General features: G+C 57.7%; 1 protein-coding gene across 5 annotated transcripts in view; it reads left to right on the top strand.

The window, feature by feature from the left end:
* Positions 1 to 17,498, top strand: part of RPS6KA2 (ribosomal protein S6 kinase A2) — a 279,856-nt gene that overhangs the window by 232,127 nt on the left and 30,231 nt on the right. For all 5 annotated transcript variants that reach the window (XR_006338071.1, XM_043888661.1, XM_043888663.1 and 2 more), the window contains exons 11-12: positions 4,685 to 4,749; positions 12,191 to 12,293. Coding sequence is in view for 4 of the 5 variants with exons in the window: in XM_043888661.1 (XP_043744596.1) it covers positions 4,685 to 4,749; positions 12,191 to 12,293 (168 nt within the window). In the remaining variant the exon portion in view is untranslated. The remainder of the gene's footprint in view (positions 1 to 4,684; positions 4,750 to 12,190; positions 12,294 to 17,498) is intronic.

The following is a 17,498-nucleotide window of genomic DNA, read 5'->3' as shown; positions in this document are numbered from 1 at the left end:
TCTGGTTTCTCAGCCGATCATTCTGGTCGTGAATTAGAGAAGGACCCTCTGGGGGTCCCTAGCTCATCCCTGTGAACATCTGCAGCTTCTCTGGAGAGTCCTGGGACATCCCGGGCTCCTGGGAGACCAGGCAGCAGGGTCTAGAGTCAGACGTGCCGCTGAGCATAAAACAGCATCACCGGTAACCTACCACCGACCGCCCCGGGGACACCGGGGGCAGGGCCAGCCGCTTGCGAGGGTTCTGCTCTTCTGGCTTCCGTCTCCTTTCCAGAGTCCATCTCCACAGGCTGTGCTCTCCTGATCTGGCTTCAGACACTGGCCACCCTGCTCTCCAGTCATCTCCAGCCCCCCTGGTGCCACCGAGACCTCTCGTGCTGGGCTGGCCTTTGATGGCTTGGTCATGACGAACACCCTGCCCCTCGCTGGGAGCTGACGGTTCCACACCAGCCCTGAGGATCTGTTGGGGCCCTGCCCTCAGCCGGCAGGGCCCTGGGAGATAAGACAGCTACGGCCGAGCAAAGATTCTAAGCATCAAATGAAATATCAAGCTGACTGAAGATACTTCAAAGCCATAAAAATGACGTGTAGATCATCTGTGGGTGACGAAGACGTAAAAAGGAGACCTAGTGTTCAAATCCTGGGCGGCTATAGACTGGCCTTCAGGAGTGCGCGGGTTCGATGGAATGCAAAGTACGCGAGGAAAATAGCCAGATGTAAGCGGATTGTGAACACGCCTGAAAGAACTAGAGAGCGACTCCATGTGACTCTCAGACAACAAACACAGCACCAAATAAATAGTTCAACAGTCACGAAGGGACCAGGGATTAAACATTTCCCCAAACCTTCTGTGGCCAGGAAGATTCAAGGAAAACATTTTTGGCAGATCCTCAGAACTTTTGAGGGATGATTTACTGAGACTGTGGGAGCTTGTTGATGATTGGGCCCAGGAGGAAATGAACAGGTCTCCTTGTTAAAAAATGTGCAGTGGAAGGGTTCCAGGTGGCCAGGGTCAGAAAGGGTCAGGTCCCGGCCACAGGCCCAGTGCTGCGTTTACAGCCGCGCCCAGTGGAGGTCGGTTCCCACAGATGTAACATCACCGTTTCATCAACACGGAGAAATCCAGATGTGGTCCAGAGAGCCGCCTTCGGGAAGACGGCCCTTGAGTGATCACAGCAGAAGTAATTAAATGTGGTACTTACTCACACTGCAGAGAGTAAGCGTGAATTCTTGAATCTGCATATTTGGCTGGCATCGGGATCTTGATGAAGGCTCGCTAAGCTGCCTAGAGATTGCTCTTCTGTTCTGAATGTTTCCGTCCATGCGCACCTGCCCTTGGGGCACTTGCCTCTGGGGACAGAGTGAGGCTTGAGTGTGTTCGGTGACGACCCCACAGCACGTCAGCCGAGAGTCAGCGACAAGCAGGCTCCCCCGACTCTCCCAGGATGGATCTCTGCTCACCGCTGTTTGTCAAGTGTGTTTAAGCAAAAAGGAGTTGTCAAGTGCAGAGTCAACTATGTTAACTTGTTTCAGGAGAGGATGAATAGAACTGGAATCCAAAATAATCACCCCACTTTCCCTAGGAAGGTTGACACAGGCTTCAGAGAGCTGCGTGCAGAAACGTTCTGTTTTACATTTCCCTGCTCTGGAATACTTATAATTTTTGAGTCATAACCAAAGTGTCAGTTCACCGTCGAGTGTTTCCTGAGGCCTAGAAGCACAAACATGGTGCAGAATCTCACTGCAGTGGAAGAAGGTGCAGATAAAAACGTGCCCAAGAAGACCCAGCTGGTACAACAGAGACTTGTACTTATACCAACACCTGTATTTCCTGTCTGTCCTGTTTTGTTTCGATTCCTGCAGCATGTACTTGCAAATAACGAATGAGCATGAAATGGCAATGGGTAAAACCTGCAAAAAAGACCGGTGAAAGTATTTATCACTCAGTCATGTCCAACCCTTTGCGACCCCATGGACTATAGCCCGCCAGGCTCTTCTGTCCATGGGGATTCTCCAGGCAAGAATACTGGAGTGGGTTGCCATCTCCTCCTTCAGGGGATCGTCCCAACCCGGGATCAAATCTGGGTTTCTTGCATTGCAGGAGGATTGTTTACCATCTGAGCCACCAGGGAAGCCCCCCAAAACAGCTAAAAGAGTACAAATCAGAGGTGATTTTTCATTTTGCTTTAATCATGGTGGCCAGAAGTCTTTTTCAATCCTGAATCCTGGGCTTCATCAAAGGAGGCCTGCGTGCAAGTGGGTGCAAAGCCAGAACATTCATTCTCGACATGTTCCAGCAGCTGCCTGGGCACCTGGGAGGGCCGCCAGGTGCTGGGGACGCCCAGGCTGGACCAGATCTCTGGGCTCAGGTTAGGGCTTTCTATGGAGATGGGCACGGACTTGCGGAGGGTCCTCAAACAATGCTTTCTCTCCACTACTGACAACGCTCCTGACACTAGACGCTCGGGGTTTCCACACGGACGGACGCTCCCCATCTCTGCAGACACCCACTGGGTCCTAGGATTCAGCGCAGTTCTGACCGCCCGAGTTATCCCGGACCCCAGAGGGTCACGGTCACTCTCATCAGACCCCCCGCCTTAGACACCAGCCGGGGGTCCCAGGTCGTCGCTGTGCTTCCTGCTGACCAGGTGTGAGCCCAGGGTTCCCGGGACCGCCCCCCACCCCACCCCCCAGCTTTGGTAATTCAGAGAGCAGGTCCCAGACCTCAGGAAGGTGCTCCCATGACTGTTACTGATTTGTTGCACAGGATGCTCTAAAAGATTAGATGAGGGACCTCCCTGCTGGTCCAGGGGTGCTGTGGCTCACTTAGGGGGAGAGCCCTGTGAAGTGTCTGCCTCCCAGGTCCCTGGAGGGGACATTCCAGGTCTGACCCTTTCCTCCTCTCTATGGTCATTTGCACATCAAAGGGCTGATCGGGAGGTCCCGGAGGCTAGTGTGGTGACGGGGCCGGGGGCTCTTTCCCACCGTGCTGGCCTGGCCAGGCTTGTCCTCCAAGATGACCTGGTGCCACGGGCAGCTTCTCGACGAGGCCCACAGCAGGCTGTGTCTCCTGGGACCCCCAGTGTCCCAGAGGAGGGTCCCCCGGCTCCTCCGGCTGGACGGTGAGGCTGGGTCGGGGGCTCCACGGGGACCACAGTGGCTTGAGGTGGCCAGGTGCCATCTGTCCTCCACGTCTTCCTGCCTCTCCCGAGGATGAGACTTCAGGTGGGGTGGGGGCGGGCTGGGTGGGGCTGGACCTGGACGAGGTTTTGCACTGGTGCAGGGCTGGGCCCCTGGCGCTCGGGGTGCCTCCCGCACAGCCTGCTCCTTTGAGCTGGAAAGCCTCTTTCCCTCAACGTGCAGCAGGCGTTGGACTTGCCCGCCGGAGGCGGCCCGCCACCCCTTCCCGCGTCCGTGGCGAATCCCGCCTTCGTTAGTGTTGATGAAGCCACGTCAGCACGTATTCACTCCCTGAGATGTGGAGGTCCCGGCAGGGTTCATTCTGGGAGGCGTGGGATCCGTGACGACGTGCGTCCGCCGTCAGGGGCCGGACAGTCCCGCTGCCCCGATGTCCTCCGTGCGCCCCTCCCTCGGGCCTCGGGATATAACGTCAGCAGCAAAGCGGGCAGGGGTGAAGCAGGAATAAGCAGCGGGCAGCTCTGTTGGCACTCAGTGTCCAGTGCTCACAGGGGTGGAGCGGCTCCCTGCTGGCCTGTCTCAGGCTGCTGTCCTGCAGGACACGGGCGCCCCGGGCTCTGCCTTCCTCCCCGGGAGCCCCGAGCCAAGTCTCTCTGTGCTGGGCTCCCCCCCACCCTCACCCGTGTCCTCATCCTGCAGGAAGGCCCGGCCCGAGGCCGGTCCTGATGGAGCCTGGGCCGGGCCTCCACGTCCTTGCCCAGCTGCCCGGGGAAGCCCACGGCTGCCGCTGGGGGCGTCTAGCCTGCCCCTCCCCCGCCCCCTCTCAGCTGGTCACAGCCCCGCAGGGCGGCGTGGTGGTCTGTGCGGGCTGTGAGGCGGGCAAGGGGGTGGCCGGCAGGAGGCGGAGCAGCTGGGGCTGCTTCTCCCCGGAGGTCGTCGGGACCACCCTGCACGTGCCGCCGGCACCCGCCTCACTGCTGCGTCAGAGGGCGTGCAGTCACGGGGGTGCTCTGACATCAGAGGGCGTGCAGTCACGGGTTTGCTCTGACATCAGAGGGCGTGCAGTCATGGGTTTGCTCTGACATCAGAGGGCGTGCAGTCACGGGTTTGCTCTGACATCAGAGGGCGTGCAGTCATGGGTTTGCTGTGACATCAGAGGGTGTGCAGTCACGGGTGTGCTCTGACATCAGAGGGTGTGCAGTCACGTCTCTGCTCTGACATCAGAGGGCGTGCAGTCACGGGTTTGCTGTGACATCAGAGGGCGTGCAGTCATGGGTTTGCTGTGACATCAGAGGGTGTGCAGTCACAGGTGTGCTCTGACATCAGAGGGCGTGCAGTCACGTCTCTGCTCTGACATCAGAGGGCGTGCAGTCGCGTCTCTGCTCTGACATCAGAGGGCGTGCAGTCGCGTCTCTGCTCTGACATCAGAGGGCGTGCAGTCGCGTCTCTGCTCTGACATCAGAGGGCGTGCAGTCGCGTCTCTGCTCTGACATCAGACGGCGTGCAGTCGCATCTCTGCTCTGACGCTTTCTGCTCTTTGGCCCCCCAGGTGCCGGCCTAGACGGCGTGGAGGAGATCAAGCGCCACCCTTTCTTCGTCACCATCGACTGGAATGTAAGTTGCCAGCCTGGGTCCCTTCTGCATAGAAACCGCAGGGAGGTGGGGCTGGGGCAGGGGGCGCGGCAGCTGCTGGGTACAGGCCAGTGGTCAGCGTAGACCCATCCCCTGGAGGAGGGCGCTCCCTTGGGGGTTTCCCAGGTAACAGGCCGGGGAGCCCCCACCCTCCCCTGCAGCTCTAGGCCTGGAACCCATCCAGCCCTTTGCCGGTTGGAGACCATGGGCCCCCGTGGCCCTGCAGCCCTCCCGCCTCCCTGAGGACCAAGCCAAGGACACCCTGGGCTGGTCCCAGCTCCTCGGAGCATTGGGTGTGGGGCCTCTGGGCCCAGACTGGGGGCAGCTTCCTGCCTGGAGTCGGGGTCCTGCCCGCACTCAGCTCTCACTGCTGTGGAAGCTGTTACAGAAAGGCATTACTCAGACCGGGGAAGGCAGTTGTCTGTGATGCTTGTTCAAGACCTAAGGAAGACTTTTTGGGGGGGCTGTCACGATGGTGTGGGGACCAGTTCGGGGGTGGGGTCCTACCTTCAGGAGAGGGGTGGGGCGAGGACCGGGGGTCAGTGGGCAGAAGGTGATTAAGGGGAAACACCTGGGGGTTCCAGCTAAACCCACCTGCCAGGACTCATGCTGAGGTGGGCATCGTGATCGAGCCGGGTCGGTGTCCAGGGTGATGAGATGTGGAGGGCAGGGGGTGGTCAGACTGACTCGGGACTCCTGCAGGAACTGGACAGAGCAAGAGGGGGCTCCTACAGACCCCACTCCGCCCCGCGAGAGCCCAGGAACACTCGGCCTGGGGGACTGGGGGTTCCAGACCTAGAGCTGGGGCTTGGGTGAGACATGGCACTGTTAGACCTGGCTTCCGAGGTGAGAGCAAAGAGGAGCCTTGACTCCTTGGCAATGAGGTGCCTAGGGAACCCGGGCCGCCCTGCCAGGGCGGGGGCTGTGCTGGGAGGTGACCAGCGCAGGATGGGAGGGGAGGGCACCCAGCAGCCGCCCGTTGCGAGCCTGGCTTGGGGCCGCGGGCAGACAGGCTCACCCCCTGCCTGGAAGAGGAAGGGGCTTGTCCTGGGACGGGGGCCAAGTCAGCATCTCGGGGTGCATGGAGTTTTCAAAGCACGACGGCCGGGGACACTGCAGGCTAGGCTCCGTGCGTCCCCGAGAGCGCAGGTCTGTGCGAGCCCTGGGCGAGGCCGCGGTGCCCGGCTGGCCCTGGCCCTGCCCTCGGGGCAGAGTCCCCGGACTCCTGTGCCAAGAAGGTGGCATGTCCGTGTTCCATCAAAGCAAATCGGGCTGCAGTTAGGTTGGCAAGCTTCTTCTGCTGTTTTTAGCGCTTCGTTTCACTTGGGTTTGCTTTGGTGTCTGAGAGAGGCCCCCGGATGCACTCAGACAAGCTTCCCTGCCAGCATCTCATGTCTCGGGGTCGGGTGGGGGAGGACCAGCAGAGAGGTCTCCCTGAGCCCCCCGCTCTGAGGCCCCACTTGGTGCAGTGCTCGCCCGTGTCCAGGTAAGCAAGTGCCCAGGATACAGCGATGGAAAGACATCGCCGCCCTCCAGCCACTCCGAGGCCGGGGGGACCGCCCTCCATCGTCCATCCACAGAGGCGGCTGCAGCGGGGCGCCCCATGGGGGTGGGGGCAGGGCTGCAGAGGGGACTGACGAGCGGGGCGGGTGCAGAGGGAGGGAGTCCCCGCAAAGACCTCCCACCTCCCGGGGCTGCAACCTCAGTCCAGCCTCCCAGGTCCTCCCTGGGACGAGGAGCCAGCAGCCTCTCCAGCCCCCCAGGTCATCCCCGGGATGAGGAGCCGCCATCCTCTCCAGCCCCCACGGCACTGGGTCAGCCAGGCAGGGGCCGCTGTGTCCTGGCCAGCCTCGGGCCCAGCCACACCCCCGGGCCAGGGGCCAGCCCCGGCTCCAGGAAGACAGACCAAACAGGTCTGTCCAGCGGTCCGAGCTCTGCTTCCAGCAGCCTCGGTAACTGGAAACCACAGGGGCAGCCCCTCTGCAAAAAGTGTTAATACCAAGAGGCCGTCCCGCTGCTAGACAGACACTCAGAAAATGATAATGACATGACCTCGCCTTGACTGGTCAGTGACTTTACCCAGAGGCGGCCTCGGCACCAGCCTGGAAAATAGAAGGACATGATTTCACCTCTGCTACCTTCTCTGACCCAAAACTGCCAGCGGAAGTTCTTGTTGTTGTTTTTTTTTTAAGTAACTGCCTGTCATCCCACACGTCTTCTCCCCGGGGTCTTTGGTTTCCTGGCGGAACCGCGTGAGTCCATGGTCTGTGCCCCTGGGGGTCACTGCCCCGTTTGTCCTGCTTTGCCACCAGCTCACCCCCGGAGCCTGGCAATTAGCACCTGCCCAGGGAAGCACTGCCCCTGCGGGCTCACTCCCTGCATCAGGAGAAATGAAAAATGACGCTTTGGTGATGGACCTCACGCCTCTATGGGCAGTGGTGGGAGCGCGGCTGCAGGAGCGGCGTCTACTTTGTCTAGTGGCTGGAGCCGCGCTGAGAACAGAAATGAGCAGAATCCCCAGAGAAGCTTCGTCAGAGCGAAGGGCCTCGGGGCCTCGAGCCGGCCCGGAGCCCTCCAGCCCCGCCAGGCTCCCCTCGGGAGGGATGAAGCGTCCACCCCAGGGTCCTCCCTGTAATGTGACGCCTTGTGATTGCTGCTGCGTCCGTCAGGGCTGGAGTCAGGCTTGTGTTGTTCTTTTCACTTTCTGAAACCCTTCCAAGCACATCGCCAGGGTCACGCGTGAGGTGGGAGGGACTCCTGGAGGAGACTGAGGCTGAGGGCCGTGAGAGGAGCGCCCTCGGACCCGGGGACCCCGGCAGCACGTGGACCGGCAGCTGTGGAGTGGGGCTCTGGGCGCGGTGGGGCTTATTAGGCACAGAGGGCGGGCCCCAGGGGCCTGGGTGCTGGGAGCTTGGAGCTGCCACTCAGCATCTCGCTGTACCGGGGTCCCCTCCACGGCCCCCTGGGAGATTTCTCTAGATCTGCCCCCATGTTAAATACCCCAGAAGGACCCGCCCTTCTAAGGAGCCGACAGGTGTCTGTTCAAGGACTGATCACCCTCTGGCTCAGGGGTTTTGTAAACCCAGACGACGGGGTTGGAACGCTCCCAGTGGGGTCTCCCCCGGAGGCAGAGCTGTGCGCGGCATGGACCAGACACCCCAGACCCGCCCACGGCGCGCTGGAGCCGTTGCACTGCTTCCTGTTCCTCCTCCCATCCCCCTGCATCATTTCTGCTATTTCAGGAAGCGTCTCTCACGGTGCCCTTTGCCTAATTGGAGCGTGTTAATTTTGAAATGCCTGGAGCCAGAAGTGCTTGCAGAAAACAGATGTTCGGTCTGTGACCCCGAACTGCAATCAGTTCTCTCTTCCATTATCGAGTTGCTATTTTTGTTTTGCTCCTTCTGTCCTTCCCTAGTCACCTTTTAGGTATAAATAGAATTTGGATGCACCTGCTTAGAGAGCCCCAGTTTGTACACGTGATGTGAAACCCGTCCCAACATTGCTACAGCTTGTGTCATCCGAGATCCCAGGACAAGCGCTGGGATTGAAAGTGATGCCCATTGAACTTGGTCTTCAGACCCCACTGCCTTTCCATCGGTGTGGAGTGAATTGTCCCAGAGGCTCAGAGAGGGAGGTGCAGGTCAGAATTAGGAAGCTCAGAGTCCTCCACAAGATGGTGGGCCTGTCCACTTTCCGTCTGACGCTGCGCTCAGCAGTGGATGTGACAGAATGAGAAGCAAGTTCCCCTTTTCTCTAAATCTTCAAACCCACTCCAAGGTCTGGACACAGGGAGAGAGAAGAGACATGTGTAAGAATAACAATGGTGCTTTCCAGGCCTCGCTGGTGGCTCAGTGGTGAAGAATCCACCTGCAAATGCAGGAGACTCAGGCTTGACCCCTGGGTCGGGGAGATCCCCTGGAGTAGGCAATGACTACCCACTCCGGTGTTCTTGCCTGGAGCATTCCATGGACAGAGGAGCCTGGCGGGCTACAGTCCTTGGGGTCGCAAAGAGTCAGACACTACTCAGCAGCTAAACAACCAAGCACTTGCTAAAATGTTTATCCAGTGACAGGAAGACATCTAAGACCGCAGCAAACACCAGGGTGCATCGGAAGGGCAGGGTGACCGGACGCCGCAGGCGGCTTTGAGGCTTTTTGCTGCCCACTTGAAAGCAGGATGAGACCGCAGCAAGCGCCCGAGACGGGGGTCCGGGGCGTATTTCACGGACAGGCTCCATCTCTGCAGCTCCCAGTGTTGGGGAAGAGGGGTCTTGGGGGGACTTCCTGCTGCCCCCGCAGCAAGCCTCAGGGAGCTTTCTCGCACACTGTGTCTTGGGTCAGTCGGGCTCTCCGCAGCTGACGCACAGGCTTACAGAGGCCGTTCGGAAAGTGCACGGAAGCACGGCCACGCTTGCACACGCTGCCGCGTGAAGGCTGAGGGTGCACAGGCTGCACACCCACTTCTGGGACCGGCGTGGTGGGCACTGGAGTTGGGATTCTGCCCCGGGCAGAGCAGGGGCAAGTGTGGGCCGAGCACCGTCCCAGAGCGGGGGCCCCCGGGTGCCGTGCCCTCTCTGGATCCCCGAGTTATCACTCAATGTTTCAACTTAAAATACGCGCTGCTCTCCACCCGGACGAAGCCCCAACAGCTCACTGCTGGGGGACCGTCTGATTGCAATGAGCTCGCCTCCTTATACGTGAGGACTTGCAAGTGGGGGTCTGTGTCTCCTCCCAAGGGGTCAGCCTCCTGGCCAGGACCACCTCCCGGCTCCCAGTGGAGGCGGGTGAAGACTTGGCCTCGGTGTTGAGTGAGGGGAGGAGCCGAAACGGTTGGGCTTCAGCCTCCAGACGCAAGAGATCTCCTTCGGATGAAATGATGACCTGTTCTGTGTGTGTGTTTACTGAGATACAGTTGACACGTATTAGTTTCGGCATTACGACATAATAATTTGCTCTTTGTACGTATTGTGATGTGATCACCACAATAAGCCTAGTTGAAATCGGTCGCCACACATAGTTGGCATGTTTTCTCCTTTGGATGAGAACTCTCAGGATCTCCTCTTTCAGCAACTTTCAAACATGCACCAGTCTTCTGATCTATAGTCAGCATGCGGTACAGAACCTCCCCAGGACTTATCCATTGTAAACTGGAGATCCGTGCCTTTAACCCCATCACCCGTTTCAGCTACCGGAACCCCCTCCCGCCCCTGGCCACTATGCGTGTGGTTCTCTTTCCCGGAAATCTCTTGTGTAAACAATGCCCCCTCATCGTGGAAGCAGGAGATGGGCTCTGCTGGAGGTCCCTCCCTCCCCGCCCCTACCCATCCTCTGGGAAGTAGCAGGAGGACAAATATTTGGTGACTGGCCCAGCGCAGACACCCCAGGGAGAACGGCCGGTGTCTGGGGGGCCAGGCTGGGAGGCCGACAGGCTTGGTAATGGCTCGTGTTTTAACCAGAGTGCGGAGCTCGCCCTGCGTATTAGACTTCCCCTGACCAGTGCCTGCGTCAGGGAAGTGCCTGCGTGCACACACACACACCCGTTGCGTCAGCACAGAAAGCGGCATCTTTCCATTTCTGGAAAGGATTACCAGTTCAGCTCAGTTCAGTTCAGTCACTCAGTCATCTCCAACTCTTTGCGACCCCATGAACCGCAGCACGCCAGGCCTCCCTGTCCATCACCAACTCCCAGAGTTTACCCAGACCCATGTCCATCGAGTCAGTGATGCCATCCAACCACCTCATCCTCTGTCGTCCCTTCTCCTGCCCCCAATCTTTCCCAGCATCAGGGTCTTTTCAAATGAGTCAGCTCTCCACATCAGGTGACCAAAGTATTGGAGTTTCAGCTTCAACATCAGTCCAGTAACTCAATTCCTAATGAAATCTCTTCACCCAGGGCTTTAAACGACCAAGTAATGGGAGGCTGGATTAGCTCACTTTTCCTCCTCCGAGGGCTCCCGAGTGCACACCCCAGGTCCACGTGTGCACGCGCGGCCAAGGCCGCCCTAAACCCAAGGGGAGCCCAGCGGTCAGCGGTCCGCGCGTCTGTGCAGGCGGCACCTTCTGCAGGGTGTGGTCTGGCGGGGTCCCCGCTGAGGCGGGAAGAGTCTCGAGACCCAGGCCCACCCCCCGCCTGTGCCTCTGTCACCCTTGACCCTGGAGAGGGTCGTACCTAACCTATTATAGCTTCAGTTTTCTCGTCTGTAAAATCGGTGGTGAAATCTGCTTTCTCGAGTTCCTGAGAGACTGGGAGCAACCCAGACAGGCCGCTGCATCTGTTTGCAGACCCACCTGTCATAGGCCTGGTGGAGCCTATGGAAGGGCCACAGGCTGGAGCCCTGGGAAGGGCCCCGTGTTCCCAGCCGGGGCCTGGGGGGCCCGCCAGTGAGGCAGGCTTGGGAGAACGTGTGCTGGCAGATTGCAGCCAGACCCTCTCCTGGTTTCCATGCCCTGCCGCGGGGGTGCACGTCTCCCCACGATTGACACCACCTGCTGCCTGTTCCCAGGGCGATCTGACTGAACCCAGGCCTCCCATTCCCAAATCGCCTGGGCGGAACCCCTGGCCCACACCTGGCATCACCAGGCCCTGCCGTTCTGGCGCCCACCTCCCTTCTCAGACAGGCATCCCGGGCCCTGGGGCTGCCCCCCACCTCCCCCCACACCTCAGCATCATCCGTCGCATGTCCTGCCCGGCTCTGAACGCCTTTGTGTTGCTCCTTAAAAGCAATCAGCGAGGAGTCAGGCTTGGAAGAACGTACGTGAGGGGGTGCCCTTGAACCCTGTCCAAGGCAGTCACCGTGAGACTGTCAGACCCCAGAAGTGGCTGGCTCTCTGACAGGTGCTCCGAGGGCCTGTTCAAGTGTGCAGAAAAGTGTATATCAATGGAAAAGCCCGACTTAGCCCCTGGACTTGAACAGAGGGGTCTGGAGGCCTGAATCCGGGAGCAGCCGGAATAGGTGTCCCGGGACGTGCACAGACCCTGTGGTGCGGGTGAGGGGGACGCGGATGGGGTCGGTGTCCTGGCAGCCGGGGGCATCTGAGCTGCTGGCTCCCAGTCGTGGGGGGACGATGCAGAGGAGCAGGGCTCTTTCTGCTGGTACCTGGTGGGGGGGGGGGGTGGCGGATGTGACTGACCTGTCAGATGCTGCTTGAAGCAGATTCTACTGCGCAGAAATGATTGAAACTGTCGGGCTAAAATCAGTGTTTAGATGTCCCCAAAGCCTTTGCCCTGGAGCCACGGCCCCCAGGCTCCTTGTGGACGATGTGGCTCTGTCTGTCCTCAGCGTAACGTGTTTTCGGGGTGCTCCTGCATGTGTCAGAGCTGGGGGAGAGGCTTGGTGCCCTGGGGGGGGCACAGGTGGCCCCTCCCCTGCATCCCCCCAGCCCCGCCGACCCTCAGCCCCCGCCCCATCCTGCCGTCCCTGCAGAAGCTGTACAGAAAGGAGATCAAGCCGCCCTTCAAGCCAGCGGTGGGCCGGCCAGAGGACACCTTCCACTTCGACCCTGAGTTCACGGCGAGGACGCCCACAGGTGTGTGCGGGCAGGGTGGGTGGCCTGGGCTACTTTCCCACAGGGGGTCCTCTAGCTCTGCCAGGTGGGGCCAGGCACCCCGGAGTCAGAGGGCCCCACGTTCAAGGGCGCGTCCAGGGGCAGTCACCCTCAGGTCTGCTTGATGTGCTCGTCTCTCTGCTCATCGTAAAGGCGAACGTGGTGGAACCACCTCTCCGTTACCCCCGGGGGACGCCTGGCCTGGAATCTCCCCGGTGCTCCTGCTCCTTCTGCTCCCTCTTGGCCTGAGGTGCCGATTCCAGGGACTCACCCTGGCACGTTCGAGAAAAGAAGCTCGAGGCAATGAAAGTCCCATCTAATTAGCGGTTTTATGGGAAGAGGGAGGCTGTCAGCCAAGTCTGTAAATGCATGAGCTGTTGATCTTATTCGTGCAAAGAACCAAACAGCTGTTTGAAACGTTGCGTCAGCTCCTGTAGCTCAGCAGATGGACTCGCGAGTTTAGCTTCCACGATGCATCCTGAATTACTCCTAAGCTCTACCAAAGTCAGTCAGAACTGGTCAGCTCCCTTTAAAAGTTGTCATTCTGTGATATTAATGGCAAGCCACTCCAATATTCTGCCTGGGAAATCCCATGGACAGAGGAGCCTGGTGGGCTACAGCCCGTGGGGTCGCAGGGAGTCGGAAGGGCCTGAGCGACTGCGCGTGTGTTGACTTTTTTTAAATACGATGATTGTCTTTGTCTGCCCAGGTGGCCATAGTGAAATACCGCAGACTGGGCAGCTTCAACTACAGAAATTCATCTTGGTTTCCCATGAGAGCCCTATCCTGGGTTGCAGACGGCTGCCTTCTCTCTGTGTCTTCACGTGGCCTCACTCTGTATCCGAGAAGAGAGAGACAGAGGTCCCTGGGGTCCTCCTCCTCTGATAAAGACAGCAGTCTGTTGAATCAGAGCCCCACCCTTATGACCTCACTTACACCCTCAAGACCCCTTCTCCCAGTACAGTCACTCTGGCCTCCAGCAGGGGAATTCTGTGGGACACAGTCCAGTTCATCACGGTGAAGCATGGTGGTTTTGTCTTAAAAAAAACGTAACAAGCCCCTTCTGGAGACTGTGCCCACCCTTCAAGTGGCTCAGTGGCAAAGAATCCGTCTGTGATGCAGGAGACACGGGTTTGATCCCGGGGTCAGGAAGATCCCCTGGAGGAGGAAATGGCAGCCACTCCAAATAGCCTGGCAGGCCACAGTCTGCAGGGCCGCAGAGTCGGACACGACTGAGCGCCTGAGCGCGCCTTATCCTGGAGCTTGGGTGGGACACGTTCAGCCCGTTGCAGCTACTGGGGCTGCGTGCTGTGTGCATGGGCTTCCCCACGCTCTGCTCACTGCTGTTGCTCAGTCGTGTTTGACTCTTTTGCGACCCCGTGGACTGTGGCCCGCCAGGCTCCGTCTGTCCATGGGATTTCCCCGGCAGGAACACTGGGGTGGGGTTGCCATTGCCTGCTCCTCTCTCACTGTTCAGTTCAGTTCAGTCGCTCAGTCGTGTCCGACTCTTTGCGACCCCATGAATCGCAGCACGCCAGGCCCCCCTGTCCATCACCAACTCCCGGAGTTTACTCAAACTCATGCCCATCGAATTGGTGATGCCATCCAGCCATTTCATCTTCTGTTGTCCCCTTCTCCTCCTGCCCCCAATCCCTCCCAGCATCAGGGTCTTTTCCAATGAGTCAACTCTTTGCATGAGATAACCAAAGTGCTGGAGTTTCAGCTTCAGCATCAGTCCTTCCAATGAACACCCAGGACTGATCTTCTTTAGGACGGACTGGTTGGATCTCCTTGCAGTCCAAGGGACTCTCAAGAGTCTTCTCCATCTCTCACTGTTACTGAATGAAATTGTCTATGATTTAAAAGACAATCATGAAATAAATAGACAATCAAATACGACATATCAAGTGGATAACGTTACAACAGAGAATCCACTTGGCTTTCCACACCACCGAGGAGCCCTTTTGGGATGTGAGCTCTGTGCAAACACAGAGGTGGGGCGGGGCGGGGGTTGTCCGTGGGGCCTGGAAGGCACCTGTGGACCCCCACAGAGGAGGCCCCAGGACCCGAAAGGAAGTGGATGCTAGGCGCTATCAGTTTGGGAGTCGAGGCACAGACACTCACTGGTCTGTTTCGGATCCTGCAGCCCCCAGATAAAACCAAGACCATCCTCAGGGCCAGAGCCCGCCAAGTGAGGCCTGCGGTTGTGGTCGGGGGTGATCAGTCGCTGCTGCAAGATTTCCATGACTGCTCAGGAGGTGGAGACCCAGGGGGTGTCCTCTAGGAAAGAGGGCAGGGTGCTCACCCAGCTCTCAACGTCCTCGGGAAGTCCTGTGTGTTGGAGGTGAGGGGCGGCCAGTCCTTCCTCTTGGCAGCACTGACCCAGTTCACAGACTCAGGTGGACTTTTTAGCCCCAGAGGTTGGAAAGATGGAGCAGGAAGGGGGATTCCATCCTGGCTGTGCCCCCAGCTCACCTGAGCAGGTCACCGTCCACCCCCCTCCGTGGCTTACCCAAACTCCACGGAACCCAGAAAGGGTTAACTCCAGCAGAGGACTCTGCCTGTGGCAAGCACCCTCAGGACCTCCAGGTCCTTCGTGAAAGGTGCACAGTTTCACCAAGGGTTTCCATCATTTGGAACTGTGTTTAAAATCCTGAAATACAGACCGGATTTGTGTTCCCTTGCAAGAAAATGCTAATGCAGTCAACTCTGAATTATTCACCTGTGCTTGTTTTTTGTATCATCCATGAAGAATTTAAACCCCAAACTAGTTGGCCTGCGTGGTTAGCGGGCTTTTTTTAAAGCACATCATATATCTTTTGTGCAGAGAATTCAAGTTTATTTTATTATTAGATAAAGGAAAACATAGACACAGTGCATTTTAATGCTATCCAGAAATAGCTTTTTTTACCCCTTACTATTTGGATTTCTCTGATCAATTGTACTTACTGAAGGACCCGATTTGCCTTTGAGGAGGTAGTAATTGAAATGCCAAGACATAGAAAAGTAACTCTCTGTACTCAAAAGAAACCAGACTGTTCTGAGCATGTGATTCGAGTTCATGACTGTGAAAGGGCAGCAGATGCGGTGCAACCCTGGAGCAGCGGGTAATCCATGCCCTGTGTCAGACTTGGACGCACCATCGGAATTTTTTGTCGCGGTCTTCAAGTCTTTCATTTTTAGCTTAAGCTGCAGCTAAAGCTGGTGGACTTTCCCTGACGACACACCAGCTGCCCTTCCGAGTCTGCTGACCCACGGGAGATGCCAGCCTAAGATTTAAAAGCACAACAAACAAGTCAGAAGTCACTCCTAGGATCAATGAAGGTTGACTGTACTCAGCTTTAAATTTCCTTTCCTCCGACTCACACGTTTGCCCTTCTTTTAGTACTGAGCTAGAAGTCGGTGTCCCCAGCCGATTGTAAAACACGTTAAACGTTACGGCTGCCCCTACCGCGTGGTCACATCTAGCCGCACGGACCAGTGCTGGCTGATGACCTCTCGTGAGGTCCGTGTGAACTTCAGCTGGTCTCTCCTGGGTCTGAGCAGGAAGAAGCACCCCGATAGAAGGCATGGCCCCGGGCTTCACACCTCTTTGACGGTTGAAGTCCTTGCTTACTTGATCCACAAACTTTCTCCATTCACCCGGGAAGGTGTATCAGTTCAAATTTGCAGGACGCTACATCCCGCCCGCACAGACTCCCAGTTGCTGTAACTGAGCCTGTATCTGCTCGGCCCTCAGCCTGTACATGGCTCACCCTAGATCCTGGCGTGGGCTCGAGTTCTTCATCCAAACCTGCACCTCTGGGCTTGATGGTGGCTGAACTGATGCTGTGTCCCTGCGCTTGGTGCAGACCTCGAGCAGGACTCGTCACCTGGGGGATTTTTAAGAGCAGGCAGACCTCAAAGCCAGAGTTCTCTGCAGGGAAAAAACAGCCAAATCCGGCCAGGGAACAAAACCTCTTTGCGAGGCGCTTGCTGCCTCTGCCGTCTCGGTGCATAATTTCCACATGCTAGAAACTATGCAACTGAGTCTTAGGCTTTTTAATTAAGCTTCTTCAGTCTAGCACGTTGGCACCTTACTTCCAAGTGCAGTCAGCTTTAATCTCAGTCACTCAGGTGACTCTGGAGCCCTTTGCCAGGTCGACATCAGGGGCTGAGACCCGCGTCCTCGTGGTCAGAGGTGCTGAAGGGGGTGGGCCAAGCCCGCGAAGTCCCCGTCACCCTGCGAGGTCTCCCTGGAAGAGCCGTGGGGGCTGCCCGGTCGCAGCTCGTGGTTTAGCTCCCAGGTACGGAAGGAGCACCCCAGTTGCCTTTCCCCCAAAATAAAATGCTCAGGATGAAAATGCACATTCCTGCAGCAGCTGACCCCCACCAACCCCCTGCTCCAACTGACCCCCCCACCCCACCCCACCCCACCCCGCTGCTGCACCAGGAAAGCCTTAGTTCACATATTGTTTCCATGTCAAAATAAAGTATTCAAACCAAGTCACGAGAATCGCTCGTGGTCAGGTCGCGTCCAACTCTGTGCGACCCCGTGGACTCTAGTCCGCCAGGCTCCTCTGTCCATTATTCTACAAGCAAAAATGCTGGGGTGGGTTGCCGTTTCTTCCTCCAGGGGATCTTCTTGACCCAGGGATCAAACCCAGGTCTCCTGCGGCTCCTGCATTGCAGGCGGATTCTTTAACCACTGAGCCACGTGGGAAGCCCAAGGGAAAACAAGTAGAAAAGCAAAGGCCCGCTCCTATGGCCTTTCCAGTCCCACTTGCCAACGTTTTCTAGATAATTCAGATTTAAATTTTGCATATATACATGGTAAGAAAAATTTAAATCCACATTATATACTTTATATGTTATTATAATTTATTATTTATAACACATGTGCCGCACGCATGCGTGCTGGGTCGCTTCAGTCCTGTCCGACTCTTTGCCGCCCCATGGACCGCAGCCCGCCAGGCTCTTCTACCAGTGGGATTCTCCAGGCAAGAACACTGGAGTGGGTTGCCATTTCCTCCTCCAGGGGATCTTCCCGACCCAGGAATCAAACCCACGTCTCCAACATCTCCTGCACTGGCAGGGGGGTCTTCACCACCAGCACCACCTGGGGAGACCCCAGTGTACCGACAGGGCTTCTTATATTATTATATGTTGCTTACGGCCTTTTTGTAATGTGCTTTAGAATATATTAAG

This window comes from Cervus elaphus, chromosome 26 (genome assembly GCF_910594005.1).
Source record: "Cervus elaphus chromosome 26, mCerEla1.1, whole genome shotgun sequence".
Taxonomy (NCBI): Eukaryota; Metazoa; Chordata; class Mammalia; order Artiodactyla; family Cervidae; genus Cervus; species Cervus elaphus.
This window is presented reverse-complemented; position numbering and strand designations above follow the sequence as displayed.